The sequence below is a fragment of the Scedosporium apiospermum genome (assembly GCF_000732125.1).
Source record: "Scedosporium apiospermum strain IHEM 14462 chromosome Unknown SEQ_SAPIO_0102, whole genome shotgun sequence".
Lineage (NCBI taxonomy): Eukaryota > Fungi > Ascomycota > Sordariomycetes > Microascales > Microascaceae > Scedosporium > Scedosporium apiospermum.
The window spans coordinates 23,308-42,421 of NW_015971803.1; the positions used below are offsets into that span (position 1 = coordinate 23,308).

Genomic DNA, 19,114 nt, shown 5'->3' on the forward strand with positions numbered 1-19,114 from the left:
GACCAGATCTCAACGACATCCCCAGCTCTCCCAGCCTCCCGAAGTTCAATCGTAAATTTTTGCCTTCCCGGCCCCTCACCGGCTCTCTTAACATCGTAATCTACGCTCCTTCGTTGATTTTCTTTTTCTCTATTTTTGTACTTTTATTTTCTTATTATTTCTGTCGTAGATAATTGCCGGGGTTGGCTCTGAGCTTTTTGTATAGCTAGCTGCTCTCGACCCAGAAACTGACCTCCCACACCCCAACATCACACTTTTAAGTTATGGCCCATCGAGCTACGCACGACTTTGCGGCGGGATCATTTCGGTCGCTGGAACACACTCGCTCTCTTTTTATGTTTACGTTGGAAGTGTCCACCCACTTAAAACAACTCCCCAACCAACAGAGCAGAGGGTATGTATTCGCCCTATCGGGGAAATGGACCAAAGCTTAACAGACTCGCCAACGATAGCACTCCGCCCCGGGGTGGCAGTCTCGAGAATACCCTTGTCTGGAGGCGGATCGTGGCCGGTATGTATCTCGGTACTTGGCATATTTCATAACTAGTCCAGGCCCAAAGTTTGATAAAGGATGTCACTCGTATGGAAGGAATCGATAAATTGCCTTCGCAGGTGAGGGAGGCGTTTCTTTTGGCAAGCGGGGAATCTGCCGTCTTGAAGCGGTAGTCTGGGAGCTTCGTTACCATCTTTGTCGAGATACGCAGTATTGTTATCGTAGGGATCAATTATCATGATCAACTTGATATCCACGTTGTGGTTATTGCACTGCACCAGACGTCTTCCATTGGGTGTGGCCGGTCGCATTACGGCGTGCAGCGTTCCATTCACCAACCTGGAGTTGACTGATCCGGTGGTTTCTGGCCACCGGTCCGGTGTCACCAGTTAAGCCTTGGGGAGAGCACCACTTCGTAAGGGACCAAAACTCCAGCAACCCTGCTTGTCTTAGCTCCAATCCCATCGCTTGGTGACCCGAGACAAGGGTTCCAGCTAACGTTTTTCCCCAGAATTCCCTATCTTGGATTCCCCACCCCTATCTCCACGGTCACATGCCTCTCGCTCTACACCAGATATGGCATCTCTAGTGCGAAATGCTATCCAGACTTATCTACACATGTCGAACAGAGGTCTGGTCCATGCCAGTCTTCAACGGATCCGAATATCCAAGGGATCAGATATACCGGGTATGCCGGGGGTCTCAATCATACTATCCAACCTAACACTATAATATCTCGGGTCTGTCTCACTTCATACAGCGCTCAATTCTTGACTTTCCCTCCGGCTGTCTAACCTTTTCCCAAATATTTTCCTACTTCTTCCTTTTTTGTCTATACTTCCTACTAAACTCTGCGCTGCGTCTCGTCTAATATGACGGAGAAAAACGACATCGAACACGTTGGCTCTCAAGCTCACTCTGCCAATGTTGGGGAAGTCAAGCATGTTGAGCTGGGGAGTGAGGATGTCGCGGCCAAGTTCCTGGCAGAGTTGGACGCAGCTATCAAAGACGGTGATATCACTTCCGAAGAAGCCCGCAGGGTCCTATGGAAGATTGATCTTATTGTCTTACCGATCATAGCGGGTACCGTCATCCTGAGTGCCGTCGACAAGGTACGTAAACTGGATCCTTCCAGCAGTGGGCCAGTGTGCTACTCACGCAGGTGCACTAACGCGTCTTCTTCTAGGTTGTTATTTCCAACGCCGCCATAATGGGCATGAGAAGCGACCTCAAGCTAGTGGGAGATCAATATTCCTGGGCCGGCAGCATCTTTTATTTTGGGTTTCTCATCTTTGAATGGCCAACAGCCATCTTGATCCAGCGTCTCCCCGTTGCCAAGTTGCTTGCCGCTAGTATCTTGTCCTGGGCTATTTTAATGTTCTGCAGTGCTGCCACCCAAAACTTTGCCGGCCTCGCGGTAGTGCGCTTCATATTCGGGTGTGCGGAAGCCGGGGCATTCCCAATCTGTTCCATTCTAACAGTCATGTGGTATTCGAACCGAGAGCAGCCTATCCGTGTAGCCATCTGGTATAATCAGGTATGATTTGGCTTTTCTAGCATTTCCTTTTCATCGGTGATTTATTCCTCCAATTATGTGCTGACGAAAAAAGTAGTTTTCGTCCGTCTTCTCTGGTATCGTCTCGTATGGAATCTCTCAGACCCACACATCGCTCGCCCAATGGCGCCTGCTCTTCATCGTCCTGGGCGGCTTTACCGTCCTCTGGGCCGCCACTATCTTCGCTTTTCTCCCCGACTCCCCCGTCTCGGCCTGGTGGTTGTCCTCTCGAGAACGATACGTTGCTGTCCGTCGCGTTCAGAAGAACAACACTGGGATAGAAGATAAGAAGATCAAATGGTACCAAGTCACGGAACTGCTTCTAGATCCTAAGACCTATCTCCTTGCCTTGTTTGCGTGCGCGCAAAATATTCCCAACGGGGGTCTGGTCACGTTTTCTTCCATCATCGTTTCGGGGCTGGGGTACTCCGTCCCAATTACAACTCTGCTTGGGATGCCTACGGGCGTGATTGCTACGGCATGGCAAATCGTCCTGGCTGTTCCCTGCGCCAAGTTGAAGAATGTGCGTTGTATGGTGATTGCCCTGGCGAACATTGTGCCCATGGTGTGTGCCATCTTGATGTGGCAGCTGCCCAGGGATAACCAGATGGGGTTGCTAGCTGCATACTACGTTTTCTACACCTACTGGGGCGTAAGTGCTTTCCCTAAATCACCCCTAGACCTGAAGCCGGAACCCCGTGGGGTGAACGACTGATGCTAACGAAGCCGATGATACTAGCCCTATGTCATGTCCACCTCCGTCCCCATGGCTAATGTCTCGGGCCACACCAAGAAAGTCACCATGAACGCTATCTACTTCCTTTCTTACTGCACCGGAAACATTATTGGCCCCCAAGTCTTCAGACAGAACGACGCCCCAAGTTATACTAGAGGATACACTGGCCTACTTATTTGTCTCATCGTCTCTTCGGTATCTATATCTCTGTATGGTTTGCTTTGCAAGCTAGAAAATTCAAGGAAGGATAAGCTTTACGGGCCAGCAGATATGGCACTGGGAGGCGAGGTAATTGAGACCGAAGGGTTTTCGGACAAGACGGACAAAGAGAAGCCCGAATTTAGGTACATGTACTAGTCAATTTTACACCAGGCGTGGTGATGCGAAAAAAATGGGGGTGCCGAGTGGAGAGGGATGGTGGCGTGGAGAGGTGGTGAGCGAGTGCAAGCTGGGGAGGTTGACCTTTCTTTTTGTCATCTATGTATGGTAACTTTTTTTTTTTCGTCTTTAAATGGTTCGATTCTGATAAGTTCAGCGCTGGGACTCCAGATCAGATCTGCGTGAACAGCATGATGAAACTATTTGGTCAAAAAGCCAGGTACAGTCCTTTCTGTTAGTGAAATCTGTCATGCCGGTATACCCGAATAGGATTGATGTAGAAATAAACAGCGATGTCAATAGGACATGGCAGACCCTGGTGATTCTCGAGACCATGCTTGTGAAAGTATAGCCCAACGAGGTTCTCGGCTTCACAACTTTGTGAACGAGCTGCTTGCTAAAGCGGGATCCAGAATCTAAAGTCTCCATGACTGGGCGCATTTTAGTTGAATCGGCTGCAAGAACGACAATACCTGCGCCAGTGGACGCGATATAGAGGTGTTGTCTTGTGATAGCTTGACCTAACTTTGATGCGGGGGCCTAGACGGTGCCTCCGGTGTCACCTTGGGATTGAAAAGCAGATTACGTAGTGGATGGTTCGACGATCTGGCCCAGGCCCTGGACCCCACACATCTGGGGAAAGTATTGAAGCTCAACCTTGATGCTACGCAGGATATGGAGGTGAGGCGGAGGAGCTGCAAGAAGACCCACATGCACGAACTAGCGAAATTACAACCATGGACGGTAGTATACAGGAAGTTGTAGGATCAACCAGACTAATTACCATCAACATGGCGCATGATGCGAAACTCTCATCCTCCATTTTCAAGAGGCTTTCGCGTTTGATGCATGTGCTGCAGCTCCAGAGACGGGCAGACTCTGTATTTAGGCCGGAGCCACACGGCGCCATCTATTCCTGTCGGAAATCCCAAAGGTTGACGACCACCAACACGAAGCTAGGCCCGGGGTGGGTGCTAAGGGCCTTGAAGACGACCTGTATCGGAAGGTGGGACGACCAGAAGCTGGAACTCTCTGTTCAGGCACGAACTGACTTAGTTACTGCAGTATCGTCATAGGGACTAGGACAATTAGCGGGCTACGGAAAGATATGACGGATTTCAATTCTACACATCAGTGAAGTCTAAAAAGACTGTATCATGATACTTACATGGCGAGTATCCAGAATAGATGTTAAGAGCAAAGGAAAATAAAAGAGGGCTAAAAAGAAAAAATAAAAATAAAAATAAAAAAATAATAAAAAAAGGCAAAATTTCCGGTTGGGTATCTCGTTAAGGCACTCCGCTAAATTGGATTCGGGTAGGTGGTATTTGTTACGCTGTTGCGAGTTCAGGAAACTTTCGTTGGTTAAAGGGAAGCTCTTTGCGACTTGGGAAGCTTCTAGAACAGGATACCCAGCCGGGGTTGCACCTCATCCTTGTGCGCAATGTCCTGGCCCTCACCTCCGCGGTATTGGTATCGAGACCTGACCGGGAATACCAGCAGGTCGGGCCGGTAACCGGAATTGGACCGCATTAAAGTTAGATCAAGCGACCATGGCTGGCCCCACTTATATCCCGAGCCAATTCATGATGATTGATTGGGCTATAAATCACTGGACCACCGCCAAGTAGGGCAATGTTGAAAAACAAGCGACCAGGATCTTTCGTCTCTTTCCAGATCTACGATTCAACTCTCTCCCCGCCCTATTGACTCAAAGATTTTATTTTCCATCTCCTCACAGCCGTACAGTTTCAATCTTCCTCTCCACTTAGCGATCGGCGATCATGGCTCGACTTTCGGATTTTAAGGCCCTTTGCTTTGACGTCTACGGTACCCTAATTGACTGGGAAACCGGGATTCTGACCAATCTCCGACCCATCCTGGGCACCAACACCAATTTCAGCAGGGAGAAACTGCTTGACGTGATCCACGAATGCGAACGCTCGCAACAGGCTATTACCCCCGACCTCAAATATCACGAACTCCTCACAACCATCCACCCGCAAATTGCAGAGAAGCTGGGCCTACCAAAGCCTTCTTCAGAGCAGAGCAAAGCTTTCGGTGCCTCTGTAGGCAACTGGCCAGCCTTTCCAGATTCCGTAGAGGCTCTGGAACGACTCGGTCAGCACTACAAGCTTGTTGTGTTGTCAAACGTCGATCGCGAGTCTTTCTCCCGCAGCAATAGTGGACCACTGAAGGGCACTAAGTTCGACCTTGTCATTACTGCCCAGGACGTGGGCAGCTATAAGCCTAATTTGAACAATTTCGAATACATGATTCGAGAGGTTAATGAAAAGTTTGGTGTTCCGAAAGACCAAATCCTTCAGACAGCACAGAGCCAATTCCACGACCATCACCCGGCCAAGCAAGTTGGCATTCGATCGAGCTGGATAGTTAGGCCTGGCGCAGTTATGGGCAATAGGAGTGATACTGTGTATGATTGGAAATTTGATACGCTTGGTGAGATGGCTGATGCGGTTGAGGCTGAGCTGAAGGCTCAAAGTGCCTGAAGGGTTTATTTTGCCGAGGGAGAATGCTTATATGTTGGCTTCAGGAAGTGAGAACGAACCTAGGGCTAGAAAATGATAAAAGAGAAATCAATTGATGCATTGATAAGGAATGTGTTGTGCCTTTGGAAACTTATCCCTGTGCTTTGATTCAAGTTCAGTGTACGTCTGGGTTGGTAATGCTTTGAAATTTATTTGGGAAACAAGCTATCTACGGATGGCCATTTTCAAGGTCTCCGACAACTTGGAAGCTAAGAAAGTCCCTTATAAGGCCCATGTCTTCGACAACGCATGCTTGCATAAGTGATTCCTTGATCTCGGCGATCATACTATCTATTTCTGATGTCAGGCGACAGCCATCGACATAAATCGGGAGCACAGCACCACGGCACTGTCTTTTGTGTCGAAATAGACAAGACTTTCCATCGAGAGGGATAAATCCCATTTCCTTTATTCTTGAAGCAAGGTATTAGAACCACTACAGCCCTTTGTTGTTCAAATACCTGACACTGGAGTTGGTAATTTTAGGCTACGAAGGAAAGAGAGGAAATGATGTATGATGAGGTGTTAGACTCGGGAATCCCACCACATCCAGGGTAAGGTTAGGATCAAGGTAGTAAACTAGAAATGCCGACTCCCGACGGTGGTCCCGGGTTGCATTATTTTCCCCGGGAGTGGCCTGGTCGGATAGCGTATAACATCCAAAGTGCTGAAAATACCGCAGTGCTCCCCGCCCCCCAACAATTTCTTTTCCCCCAATATTTTGACATCTTTTGGTAGGACAGAGAGGTCGACCAGGCCGTCTCCATCCGGATAAGGTTAATGGCACTCCAGGGGCCATAGGCGAGTCCGGAGACGCTGTCTGCGTGTTTTGCGCATTGTGACCGGCAGTCTGGCACCGTGCTGCTGGTGCTTGGATGGGTGGGACCGGCAATCTGCATTTGGAACAGGGCCGGTCAGACACATCGGTTCACAAGGCGCGACACCCGGGGCAAACCACATTAAGAAGCCGGCTAGTATTTGATTAGATTATCGCGGGATCATTATACTAGTATTCTACCCCGTCTTTGGTGTAAGGAAAATACCATTGCTTCAAGAATGTTTACTTTGACGTCCAGGCCCCTTTACGCCGTTCATCCTTATCTTCGGAGATACTCCGTCATGGCTGTACCTATCCGCAACTACAGAATCGCCGCGATTCCAGGTGATGGCATTGGTATGGAGGTTGTTGATGCTGCTCTTAGGGTGGTGCAGGCAGCTGCAGAGGTTTCTGGGAAGTACCGGATTGAGATCACGAACTTTCCTTGGGGAACCGCATATTACAAGAAGACCGGCGCATTCCTCCCCACCGACTTCCAAAACACACTAAAGCAGTACGATGCTGTGTTATTTGGTGCCGTAGGGTACCCAGGTAAGTGGAAATATACAACACAAATATCTATTGATGGTGTTTTCTTTCTAATAATTGTGGTCCAGACGTCCCTGACCATCTATCCCTCTGGGGTCTCCTGCTAAAAATGCGCGGCCCAATGCAACTCTACGCCAATGTCCGCCCCATCAAGTGTCTTACAAAACCCCGGCTTGCCGATGTCTCACCTTCCGATCTTGACTGGCTTCTTATCCGTGAGAACAGTGAGGGAGAGTACGCCGGCCATGGAGGGCGGTCACACATGGGCGAAGGCTGGGAAGTGGCCACAGAAACAAGCATTTTTACCCGCCACGGAATCACCCGAATCATGCGTTTCGCATTTCAAGCAGCCCGGGAGAGGCCGCGGAAACATCTCACCGTCGTCACGAAGTCGAATGCTCAACGTCATGGGCTTGTCCTTTGGGATAAAATCGCCGCTGAAGTGGCCGCTGACTTTCCAGATGTCACCTGGGATAAAGAGCTTGTGGATGCTATGACAATGCGAATGGTGACGAAACCGCAGAGCATTGACACAATAGTAGGCACGAACCTCCACATTGATATTCTCTCCGATCTGGCCGCCTCGCTAGCGGGTTCGATTGGCATCGCTGCGTCGGCAAACTTGGACCCCACACGGAAGAATCCTTCTATATTCGAGCCTATGCATAGGAGTGCTTTTGATATAATGGGAAAGGGAATTGCAAACCCTATCGGGGCTGTCTGGGCGGCCGCAGATATGCTGTCGTGGATAGGGGAAAAGGATTCCGGGGCCGCGGTGATGGCAGCCGTGGAGAGGGTGTGCAAGGCTGGTAAGGTTACTAGAGACATGGGAGGGTCGCTAAACACTAAGGAAGGAGGCGAAGCAATTTGTAGGGAACTCTTGGAAAAGAAATGAGGCTAGATTAAGTACGAGAGGAATTGAAAGACAGGTTCGATTTTGTTCGTCTGCTTTTGGTGGCATTGGGTGCGAGATGCCGCGTGTATGTTTGAGTGGACGTTGCGTGATACATAACCTTGCCGCGAATTCTGGAAGACGGCTCTTGTGGAGGTGATCAAGGCGGGCCAACAGGAGAGAGAGGACTTATTAGTAGAGCCATTTATTGGCGTCAACAATGGCCCGGTGAAGAAAGATGGTGCCAGCCACGGCTCGAAGCATATCAGATGGATTGTTGGACACGTACAAGAAGTAGAGATCAATGAACTATCAAGCAATATCATACTTTGTAAGGGAACTTTTCTGTTCTCATATGAATCCAATTGTCCCGACTAAACATCTAATCCCGTCATGACCATTTTTGTTACCAAAAACTCATCGATGCCATACTTGCTGCCTTCCCGACCAAATCCGCTTTGTTTTACTCCCCCAAAGGGCGCTACAGGGTCGCTAATCGCGCCTTCATGTCACAATATTAGTGAGGCTTTTCGAAGAAAATAAAGGTGCAGGGAGAGTACTTGCCGACGTTGACGCCCACCATGCCCACCTCGAGAGCCTCCGCTATCCTCCAACACCGAGTTACATCCTTACTATAAAAATACCCTGCCAGGCCAACATTGGAATCGTTGGCCAAGGCAATAGCCTCCTGCTCTGACTCGAATGCGAAAACGGCAGCAACAGGCCCAAAGGTCTCTTCATGGCAAATTTTCATGCCCGGCCTCATATCCGCGAGCACTGTAAGTCCAAAGTAATTTGGGCCAAGGTGCGTCAGTGGCTCGCCGCCCAAGAGCAACCGTGCACCCTTAGTGACAGCATCTGTGACGTGTTCGTGGACCTTGGCAACGGCACGATCATGGACTAGCGGGCCATGCGTAGTCTCCTCCTTGAAGCCGTCACCTACTACAAAGGCGCGAACAGCCTCGACCACCTTGACGAGGAATTCATCATACACATCGCGATGGACTAGGATGCGATTGGCGCACACGCAAGTCTGACCAGAGATACGGAACTTGGAGGCCATGAGTCCGCGCACTGCCGCATCAAGATCCGCATCCTCGAACACGATGAAGGGGGCGTTTCCACCAAGCTCAAATGATAACTTTTTTAGGGTTGAGGCGCTCTGACTCATGAGAAGCTTTCCTACTCCAGTGGAGCCGGTAAATGAGACCTTTTTGATTGTCGGGTGTGTTGTGAGAATGCGCCCAACATCCGCCGTATTTTCGAGCGTTGTAATGACATTGACAACACCTGCGGGGAATCCCGCGCGATGGGCTAGCTCCGCTAGAGCCAGAGCAGTCAGCGGGGTTTCTCCCGGTGCCTTTACAACAATGGTGCACCCAGCCGCAAGGGCCGGGCCAGCCTTCCTTGTGATCATGGCGGCAGGGAAGTTCCACGGCGCGATAAGTCCGCAGACACCGACAGGCTCTCGCAGAGTAACAATGCGACAAGATGGGTTGGTGGCCTGCATGGTATCACCATAAATGCGGGGGGCTTCTTCACTGAACCATTCCAAGAATGACGCGGCGTACCGGACTTCAGTGCGAGAATCTGCCAGGGGCTTTCCGTTCTCAAGAGTGATTATGTAGGCGAGATCTTCCACATTCTCGATCATAAGTTCATACCAGCGCCGGAGGAGCGTGGCTCGCGAACGTGGGGTAGTTTTGCGAAATGAGTTGAAGGCATTCTTGGCTGAGCCAATGGCTGATTCTGTGTCGACGCTGTCAAACTCGGGGCATTTCGCAACCACATCACACGTGGAGGGGTCTAAAAAATTGGTAAGTAGAGGAAGAAGGTAAATGCTGTACACCGAAGTAAACGCACTATCAACGGAAAATTGCTTCCCGCTCCTGGCACCGACCCACCGGCCAGCAACATAGCATTCTGTCTTGAGGAGGGATGGATCCTCTAGCTATGACATAGTTAGATGAGCTACCTTGGAAAAACAAGTCAAGGAATGGAGTTGGGTTTCGCAATACAGACTTTGAGCTCCATGTCGAGTCGATACGGCCTGTCTCTAAAAATACTGCACTTCTTTCCGTTTTGTTTTTGCCTTTGTTCTTTATGGCCTTCGTTCCTTCCCTTTCCTAGACGAGAGTATGCGTTTTGAAAAAAAAAAAAAAAAAAAAAAAAAAAAAAAAAAAATAATATTCCTTTATACTAGAGGTTTCGGCTGGTGATCTTGTCGAGAATTCTTTTCTCCAGGCTCTTCCCAATCGCTGCTTGCTCAAGGAAGGCCCTCCGAGCCCGGCCCGGTGGTGGCCGGGCCGGGCTTGGAAAATTAATTTTTTTTTCCTCCTCTTTTCCTTATTCTTTAGCCTCAGCTCTTGTGGCGAGTTGATCCGGCCTTCGTCCATTGATGTGGTCTGGCTTGGTCCAAATGTCACGTGTCTACTTCGCAATTGGAAGTGGAAAACGAAGGGGACCTATTAGAGGCAGCCCTAATCAGCAGCTTTAGCATTCCGGTTCCATGTTGCCGGTTGCCGGCCTCCCACTAATTTCGGGGGTCCGGTAAGTAGCCGGTCCATGGCGGCTTCACTCCAGCATCTCGGCGTACTCGGAGGCTTTACTTGTACATGCTCCCGCCAGGTCAGTCTCACTTTAAATAACCTTCAGCTATCTTCATTATTTTATTTGCCTACACAGAGTGACACCAAAGTAAATTGATTCCAGCAAAAATTATCACGACAGCAACACGCGAAATGGCCAGAACTATCCAAACTTCTGTGGTGACCGAGGTCCCCGGGCCCCAGTCTAAGGCGGCGACAAAGAAACTCGATACCTTCTTCGACTCCCGCGCTGTACATTTCGTTGTAGACTATGAGAAGAGTTCTGGCAACTAGTATGTATCGCGTCTCTGAGTGATTCAATTTCCCCTTCTAACAGTTGGCCAAGCATCGTTGACGTGGATGGCAATAAATATCTCGATGTGTAAGTTCCTGGGACTATACCTCTGCCACCTTCCCTTGTCGTCTTATTGACTCTTATCCAAGATACTCGCAGATTGCCTCAATCCCTGTGGGTTACAATAATCCTGCTCTCGTCGCCGCCGCCCAATCGCCATTGATGGTCGCTGCCCTCGTCAACCGTCCGGCTATTGGTAATTTCCCCTCTCGCGATTGGCACGACATTCTTAAGGATGGACTCCTCCGTGTTGCACCGAAAGGCCTCGATCACATCTTTACCGCGCAGTCTGGATCTGAAGCAAATGAGCTGGCTTTCAAAGCCTCGTTTATGTTTTATAGGCGGAAGGAGCGTGGCCACGGAGTGGAGTGGACTGATGAGGAAATCAAATCTTGCCTGGACAACGCGAAACCTGGGTCCCCAGACCTAGCCGTCCTGAGTTTCGCAAACTCTTTCCACGGCCGAGGTTTTGGCAGCTTGTCGACAACTCGTTCCAAGGCGGTGCACAAACTTGATATCCCTTCATTCAAGTGGCCCCAGGCACCGTTCCCTGCCCTTAAGTACCCTCTCGACAAGCATGTTGAGGAGAATGCTGCAGAGGAGCAACGGTGCCTGGATGAGGTTGAGCGCCAGATTACCAGTTGGCATTGCCCAGTAGCGGCCCTGATTGTTGAGCCGATCCAGAGTGAGGGAGGCGACAATCATGCCTCCGCCGTATTCTTCCAAGGGTTGCGTGACCTTACTAAGAAGCATGGTGTCGTTATGATTGTAGATGAGGTGCAAACTGGTAAGTGGGCACGCCTATAGTCGCCGCCCTGGTTGACTCAAGCTCACCGAGATTCCCTGCAGGTTTTGGTGCTACCGGCAAATTCTGGGCGCATGAGCACTGGAACTTGACATCCCCTCCTGACATAGTCACCTTCTCAAAGAAGGCCCAGACTGCTGGATACTTCTTTGGTGATCGCATGCTTATTCCGGATAAGGCGTACCGCCAGTTTAACACCTGGATGGGCGACCCGGCGCGTGCGGTCTTGAGCAAGGCCGTCGTTGGCGAGATTTTGGAGAAGAACTTGGTCGAGGAATGCGTGCGTCAAACCCAGTGGCCCAGGTCTATTTTTCCCCTAAGACTAATTGAACTCGCTAAATGTAAAATAACAGGCTCGTGTTGGAGACGCTCTCTATGCTGAACTTGGAAAGCTTGCACAGAAACATCCTCAGCACATCCGCAACCTTCGAGGGAAGGGTTACGGGTAAGTCTTCGTTGTATCACTACACTATAAGTTCCATAAAAGCCCACTGTCCACTAACGCGAAGGCAGAACATACATTTCCTTCGACACGAAGGATTCTGCTGCACTTGTAAGAAGCATGAAGGAACTCGGCGTCAATGTAGGCACATGCGGTGTTCAGACTGTCCGTCTACGACCCATGCTCATTTTCGAGGAGTCTCACAGTAAGTGTCCGGTTTCTCTATTCACTAAACTTGCTACTAATAGTTTCTTTTAGTACCCATTCTCATCACTGCGTTGGACAAGGCTCTTTCTCTTAATAGGTAAGAGGATAAAGATATTAATTTAGTAGACAGTAATAGTTAGAGAGGCTGGAAGAAAGAAGAAAACAAGAAGAGCACTGTGTTGAAGTTAGAACAGTAGTAGAAGTGAATTGCAAAGTATAAGAAACACGATCTATCACTCTATACAACTCGAATTGCCTCTCAATCATCGCTGACAGCTTCCCGTCGGGCGAAATCCTAGTCCTGACTTCTCGTACGCTATGTCCGTCGCCCTCATTTGTGTGTGCAAGGCTGTCCTTGTCTATTTTCTACTTGCCGGTGCCCGGTCGACCCTTTTTGCGGTCAATGAAGGCCTCCAGTTGCCACTGGTATGGCGCCCAGTACGCTTCTCCAGGGTAGTCGAGACTGATCTCCTTCCACGTGTAACCCTTCTCCGTCTCCCTAGCCTTCCATTTCTTTACAACAGACCCATGGCTGCCGCCTCGGGTTCCACCTTTTCAGATGATGAACTAGTCTTCAAGTTTATGCTGTAATAAACGGCGGATGCTAGTGGGTTGGCGTATGTTGCCTTACGCGTTCGCGTCTTGATCTGGCCCCCTAGAAGCGATGCGCCATCGATACGAACGGGCTTGTGGATGGCTTCGAGATGAGGTAGTCCCGCCTCTGTCATTCTGTCATGCCAGATTGTAGGTTGCCATGTGTGTCGGCTGTCATGCTGTCTGAGAAACACCGGTGGGCATTAAACTTCCAATCACACTTTCCGGAAGCCTCGGCCTTTTTCTGGTCACACGAAGCGTGAAGCAATCGCCTGCACAACGACCTTTGGGTGTTGCTTTGCAGGTTAGATAAGCGATTGGCGGCTGGTGGTGCCATATACTTCCGTTCAGTCACTTCCCGACCACCAGAAGAACAAAAAGATAAAGATAAAAAAAAAAAAAAAAAAGTACTATTTCTAGTTTGAAGTAAAATTGATGAAAAGAGACTTCGGTAATGACTTACGCGAGGTTTGCAGCGCTGAGGATGCCGAACCGAGTAGGATTCGCGACTTTGGGGGGTACGCTGAAGGCCCCCATCGTCGCGAAGGTAGAGAGGTAGTTTCCAAAGGGAAGTCACGGAGGCCGAATATAGGCAAGATAGGACCTCTCTCTGGGTCCTTCATCGGTTTACGATAGAGTTTGTCAACGTTGCCTCTCCGAAAGTGTAGGCACGCAAGAAGATGTGTTGTCGAGGGAGAATGATGAAATGTGAAGGAAACAAGCCCCGTTTGAAAGGGGAGGTATGCCCACCTAGTCATGTCTGTGGAAGGAATCATTTAAACCGGCACATATCCCTTACCTATCGCCTCTCTCTCCTTTTTCTTTGTGCCTTTCTATTTTTTTTATGGTGTCGTATTTATTTGCTCCTTTTCGCCGAGATTATTGATCGGGTTTTGAATTCCGTTCGGTCACACATTCCGCAGCCCGTGAGGACAAACATTCCGTGGATTGGGCCGACCATCCGGATGGAAACGGCGTACCCGTGCCCCGCCCAAATTAGTCCACGGAGATTTCAGTTGGTATATACATCTACGCTACCTTTGTTGGTCGCTCTTGGGGTCGTTCGCCCGGTCGATTGTTCTCTTGTCTCTCGACCAGTCCGTCAAATTTCTCCTCAACCGATCTGGTCGCGTCCAACTGGACGTGACCTTTTGCTTCCGCTGGGCCACACCGCCGCCCTTCTTCCTTCAAGCCCAAGTCGTGTCCAGGTCGCGACAATTGTGAATTTATTTCTTCTACTTACAATATTATACGAAGTAGACTCCTGCTAATTGTTACCACTTCGATATCTTTATAAGGCTGCTGTAATCATTCCTAGATCATACTTCAACGCTAATTGCTTCCAACTTTTGCACACCGACACTGACAAGGACTGAAACACACATTTCCAACTTAGGTTGCATTACCCAGCTCCGACAAACCAGCTTTCCACATTTGCTACTTCTGATTTAGGCTGCCTTGGCATTGCTCTGCTTTGATTTAAACTACAAGGTGTACCTGAACTCCGGAGACTCCTCAATAACGATCTCGCCCCGATCTGCCTTTTTATTAAGCCGCCTCAGGAGGTACATCGATAAAGCCGCTAGGAAGGCATCGAAAAGAAGGAGGGCTCCAGTTGCTATGATACCAGGAGTGTAATCTGGCGCATTCTTTTAACCATGTTAGGCCTTGCACTATTCCATTTGATCTTTTGGATACATGTTTGGGGGGGTATGTTGGTTACTCATGACTCACCTCTTGTCGGAAGACCTGCGAGGAGTAGATGCCTCCAATAGCAGCGCATACAACCTGGGTCACCGTGAGGACGCTCCTCTTGGCGTCGAGGCGGACGTTGTTCTGACCCCAAGCCAGAGCCGAGGAGATTAGAGCTGTGGCGCCCCCCATACCCAAGAAGGTGCCGACGTACCGGCCAGCAGGTGCGTCTAAGAAGCCGGTCAAGGCGAGACCGGCTACCGCAATAAGGCAGTTTGCGATGGCGAAGCTACCCCGCTGGTGGACCTTGTCGGCTACCCACGATAGTGCCAAGGAGTATAAGATTGAAAAGGCTGCCGGGGGTGCGCTGAGGCAGAATGCCATGACTAGGGAGAAGCCGAAGCTGTTTCGGAGGATGACTGGTAAGAAAAAGAGGAAGCTGTACAAGCTGCACGACCCGCCGATATATAGGAAGCCACTGTGTTCAATTACCTTTAAGTCAGTCACCGTCCTCGAAATGATACCCTGTCTTGTTCCAGAAATGGGTGGAAAAAAGGGAGGGAGTAAAAGAAAAGGAATACGGACGGACTTACACAGTCCACGTATGCCATGTAAAAAAAACATCCTTCACGACCTTCCAAGTAACCTTTCCAGACTCGGAATCACCGCGCTCTGCAACAAGTCTGGATTTCAGTGCCTCTTTTTCGTCCGTGGTAAGGAATTTGTTGCCCTTCGACTCAGGAAAATCGGGCAGGAAGAGGAAGCTGGCGATGGCGATGGCGGCGGTGATGGCGCCTTGGACGATAAAAATCCAGCGCCATCCGGTGCGCTCTGGTTCACCAGCGATCTGGGTAAGGCCGTATGAGAGGATGTTCGCAAATGAGGACAGGAATGTCGAGGCTGAAAAGAAGATGGCGATGCTACGATTACGATGTTTTAGTTTCCTGGGTCTTTCATAGTTTTTAGGAGAAATCTTTACCGTTTCTGGACTTCGTATCGGGGATACCAAGCAGCAATGAGATACAAGCATCCTGGGAATAAACCCTGGCCCCATATTAGCCTTTTCGCCCTGGCGAGATTCCTCAGCAAAAGGAGAAAAAAACACTCACAGCTTCAAAGCATCCCAACAAGATACGGAGAGCAAGCAACGTCGCGTAGTTCTTCGCGAAGCCAATGGACAGAGTTATCACCCCGAAGAGTAAAGCTAAGATACTCAACCATAGCGGAGCACCAAGCTTCTTGAGCACAATGTTACTGGGCAGTTCGAAGAAAACGTAGCCGACGTAAAAGACGCTTACTTCAAGCAGCCATTAGCTCGAGTACTAGAGATGGCCGTGAAATTTCCTTCCTAAGCCCTTTTCTACTACTCACAGACAACAGAATATCGATCGCCTAGGTTCAGGCCGAGAGCACCGTCAATGCCCGAAATTCTGGCGCCGGCCAAGTTGGTGCGGTCAATCAGAGAAAGAGCATACAACAGAACCACCAGCGGGAGCAGGCGCCGATCGATCTTGCGTCTGGGCATAATGTAAGCGATTTATCTTCTCTGGTTTTTGGAATCGGGGGGATGGTAGTGTTGGTTGGGCTTTGGTGACATACGAAATGCGGCGGTGAACAGCCAGCAGGGAAGGATACGGCTCTTGAGCTAACGATGTGGCGTCTTTAGCAAAAATAGAGCCATGCCCCTCGACAAACTCGATCTGCTGATCTTTATTATCCTCCATCGTGGTTTGTGTTCGTTGAAAGTAAATTCCAAGGAGAATGATTCAAAGACTTTGGGAATGTGGAGCAAGGCTTGGTTTGCTTCTCTCTTACACTGAACCTACACAATATCTTCTCCAACGTCTGGCGACGTTGAAGATTTAACTATATATAGGACTGTGCGAGCGCCCCACCACGGTGATTGTTGCTCCCCTTGGAGACGGACTAGCCAATTAGAACGATGCCAATCCTTCAGAATCCGGGTAATGATGGGGTGGTCTCGGGGTAGTGTAAGATTAGCGCCATTCGTGATGCTGGGAATCCTGGGGTGCATGAGATTTTGGGGATCGTGCCCTTCCCCGCACTCTTTCGGTAATTCCTGCCTGTGCTATTAGTTGATCCAATGTGACGGGTCCGGAAGTTGGTCTAATAAGTGGGCCGCTCTTAGTTGAATATGCTACATGAGAGCCAAAACGGCACATTCCCTGTCCAAGTTTGCTTTGCTCTCTTCTTAGCAGGGGTTTCACTTGGGTCATCGAGTGTTCCTTCGTTGCTCCATTGATCCGATGGCTGGTGTTGTAACTTGTAACCTATTTGCGATCCACTCTTGTCGTGCCTGGTTCGGCCATCCCCTCCCCTTTAACGGACTGGGACGAGGAAAAGCGATACAGGGAGCAGGAGGCTCAAACATGCGCTGCGAGATTCAAGGCGCCGGGATTACTCTTCAGAATGATCTTTTTTTTTTTTTTTTTTTTTAATTATTATTATTATTATTATTAAGCGCCGTACTCCTGTGCTTGTTACAAGACCGGCATTCTCCCTTGAAAAGCTGGATCGTCAGAGATGGGTGGTGCAAATGAAGAAAATGTGCCAGGAATTATTAGATGGACGTAATTTCTACTGATACACCACTTGAGATTTTGATCAGATTTTTTATGAAAGAACTGGATGGCTCCTTTTTAAAGTCAGCCACAACGGGCACAGCTGTCCTCCGGGACATGGACGGTGAGCGATGTGAAGACTGCGGGATGCCAAGGAGACTGATATTGAGAAACAACCCTACATTCCTCGTCGGTTCGTAATGAATGGGGGCCAAAGTAGGTATAGGCGAACTAAGGGGACATAGATTTACCTGTAGTATGGAGTGGAGGCGGCCCGGCAATTTTCACCACGTAGCAAGATAGTATTACCGTTGTGGGGGCGCCAAGATGGAAGATGGCAAAGTCCTAGGGTGGGTATATAATACTAATATGGGGATGGGTGGGAATTGGGTACTCTGACTACCTTATATGCCTGACGAACTATTCATAACTTCTAATTCTGAATGAAATAAACGGAAAAGAAAGGAAAGAAAACTTCCACAGCCTTCTCAACCGACGATTAATACACAATGGACGTTTCAGGGAAAGTCAACCTTGGCCGCATCTCGTATGTTATTTACGAGCACCCAGATGTCTCTAAATTCCTCGAGTTCTCCAAGGACTTCGGCTTCGAGCCCGCGGGAAGGTCCGACGATGACGCAACCCTCTTCTTCCAAGGTTACGGGCCCGACCCTTTCGTCTATGTTGCTCGGCAAGCACCAGAAGGACACGGCAAGAGGTTCTGTGGTGCCGGGTTCACGGCACGAACGGAAGAGGATTTCGAGCGGGCGTGCAAGTTAGAGGGCGCGCAACTCCGGGATATGCCGCAACGGCCCGGTGGCGGAAAGGTGGTTAGCATACCAGACGTGAACGGGTACGAAGTTCAAGTCGTGTACGGTCAGACGGACAGGGTGGTGCCAAAAAAGGGGCTGTCAAATGTCTTCGATGGCCGGCCGAATGTGAACGGTGCTATCACAAAGGTCCGAAAGGGTAAGTACGAACTTCTAATCTCTCTAAATTTCACGTTTTGGAAAAATCCAGTCCTTAATACAAACCGAAATTGACCTTACCTTTTAAAAGGTATTTTCAACCGCATGGGAAGTGGCCCGGCCAAGATCCACAAACTCGGCCACTTTGGTTACATGACCGATAACTATACTGAGACGTGTGCCTGGTACGCTCGTAATTTCAACCTCAAGCCAACCGACATTGTACACAAGCGCGATGAGCCCTCCACGGAGCTCATGTCCTTTTTCCATCTTGACCTCGGCCAGGAGTACTCGGACCACCACTGCCTGTTGGTGGCGGCGCAGCAGGGCTCTGGAAAGGGGACAACCGTTCACCACTCATCGTTCGAGGTGGAAGACATCGATACGCAGATGATGGGACACCAATGGCTTAAGGAGAAAGGCTATAGGGCAATGTGGGGCGTGGGTAGGCACATCATGGGGTCGCAGGTCTTTGACTATTGGTACGATCCGACGGGGTTTGTGATCGAGCACTACGCAGATGGTGATCTGGTCAATGAAGACACGCCAACGGTGAGGTCTACTGGAACCGCGGCTGCTATCTGGGGCCCTCCGCTCCCTACTACATGGCACTGAAGTTGTATCAGGAAGACACACTATCGCAGATCGATTTTGTATATAAGAATAAGTGACTAGAAGATTCCATAGGACAAATGGGATGGCAGTACAATATAGTGCCAGACAGCGTTATTGTATACTGGGTGGTGACCATCTATGTGGAGGTATGAGTGATATTGCGAGTCATAATAAGACGACTATCTTGTCGGTACGCAGCTCGCGGCCAATTGAGCAGATCCAGACCATAGTTGTTTAATCGACCTCGTCTTCTGCGTGTCGCTGTGCGCCCCCCGTCCTCCGTATACCTCCCGTCAT

The 19,114-nt window shown here is 49.6% G+C and overlaps 7 protein-coding genes and 1 pseudogene across 7 annotated transcripts; 5 read left to right on the forward strand and 3 right to left on the reverse strand.

Annotated features, from left to right (window-relative positions):
• Positions 1-1,365: 1,365 nt before the first annotated feature.
• Positions 1,366-3,141, forward strand: SAPIO_CDS6294 (uncharacterized protein; the record flags this gene model as incomplete). The annotated part of the gene is made up of 4 exons (XM_016788435.1): positions 1,366-1,605; positions 1,680-2,030; positions 2,107-2,700; positions 2,788-3,141. The coding sequence occupies 4 exons, from the start codon at positions 1,366-1,368 to the stop codon at positions 3,139-3,141; spliced, it is 1,539 nt and encodes a 512-aa protein (XP_016641869.1).
• Positions 3,142-4,946: 1,805 nt separating this feature from the next.
• Positions 4,947-5,672, forward strand: SAPIO_CDS6295 (annotated as a pseudogene; the record flags this gene model as incomplete).
• Positions 5,673-6,830: 1,158 nt separating this feature from the next.
• Positions 6,831-7,972, forward strand: SAPIO_CDS6296 (putative tartrate dehydrogenase/decarboxylase TtuC; the record flags this gene model as incomplete). The annotated part of the gene is made up of 2 exons (XM_016788436.1): positions 6,831-7,080; positions 7,146-7,972. The coding sequence occupies 2 exons, from the start codon at positions 6,831-6,833 to the stop codon at positions 7,970-7,972; spliced, it is 1,077 nt and encodes a 358-aa protein (XP_016641870.1).
• Positions 7,973-8,486: 514 nt separating this feature from the next.
• SAPIO_CDS6297 (putative succinate-semialdehyde dehydrogenase [NADP(+)]) lies at positions 8,487-10,003 on the reverse strand (the record flags this gene model as incomplete). Its single annotated transcript, XM_016788437.1, has 3 exons — positions 8,487-9,775; positions 9,833-9,920; positions 9,992-10,003. The coding sequence occupies 3 exons, from the start codon at positions 10,001-10,003 to the stop codon at positions 8,487-8,489; spliced, it is 1,389 nt and encodes a 462-aa protein (XP_016641871.1).
• A 707-nt stretch (positions 10,004-10,710) lies between these two features.
• On the forward strand, positions 10,711-12,467 carry SAPIO_CDS6298 (uncharacterized protein; the record flags this gene model as incomplete). Its single annotated transcript, XM_016788438.1, has 7 exons — positions 10,711-10,850; positions 10,904-10,939; positions 11,002-11,699; positions 11,762-11,997; positions 12,071-12,162; positions 12,231-12,364; positions 12,418-12,467. 7 exons carry the CDS (start codon positions 10,711-10,713, stop codon positions 12,465-12,467), a joined length of 1,386 nt encoding a protein of 461 aa, XP_016641872.1.
• Positions 12,468-12,732: 265 nt separating this feature from the next.
• On the reverse strand, positions 12,733-13,497 carry SAPIO_CDS6299 (uncharacterized protein; the record flags this gene model as incomplete). Its single annotated transcript, XM_016788439.1, has 3 exons — positions 12,733-12,917; positions 12,998-13,095; positions 13,424-13,497. The coding sequence occupies 3 exons, from the start codon at positions 13,495-13,497 to the stop codon at positions 12,733-12,735; spliced, it is 357 nt and encodes a 118-aa protein (XP_016641873.1).
• A 947-nt stretch (positions 13,498-14,444) lies between these two features.
• On the reverse strand, positions 14,445-16,376 carry SAPIO_CDS6300 (uncharacterized protein; the record flags this gene model as incomplete). Its single annotated transcript, XM_016788440.1, has 7 exons — positions 14,445-14,609; positions 14,695-15,055; positions 15,246-15,572; positions 15,632-15,696; positions 15,762-15,949; positions 16,024-16,169; positions 16,252-16,376. The coding sequence occupies 7 exons, from the start codon at positions 16,374-16,376 to the stop codon at positions 14,445-14,447; spliced, it is 1,377 nt and encodes a 458-aa protein (XP_016641874.1).
• Positions 16,377-17,743: 1,367 nt separating this feature from the next.
• On the forward strand, positions 17,744-18,817 carry SAPIO_CDS6301 (Uncharacterized protein; the record flags this gene model as incomplete). The annotated part of the gene is made up of 2 exons (XM_016788441.1): positions 17,744-18,203; positions 18,294-18,817. 2 exons carry the CDS (start codon positions 17,744-17,746, stop codon positions 18,815-18,817), a joined length of 984 nt encoding a protein of 327 aa, XP_016641875.1.
• Between the last annotated feature and the right edge of the window lie 297 nt (positions 18,818-19,114).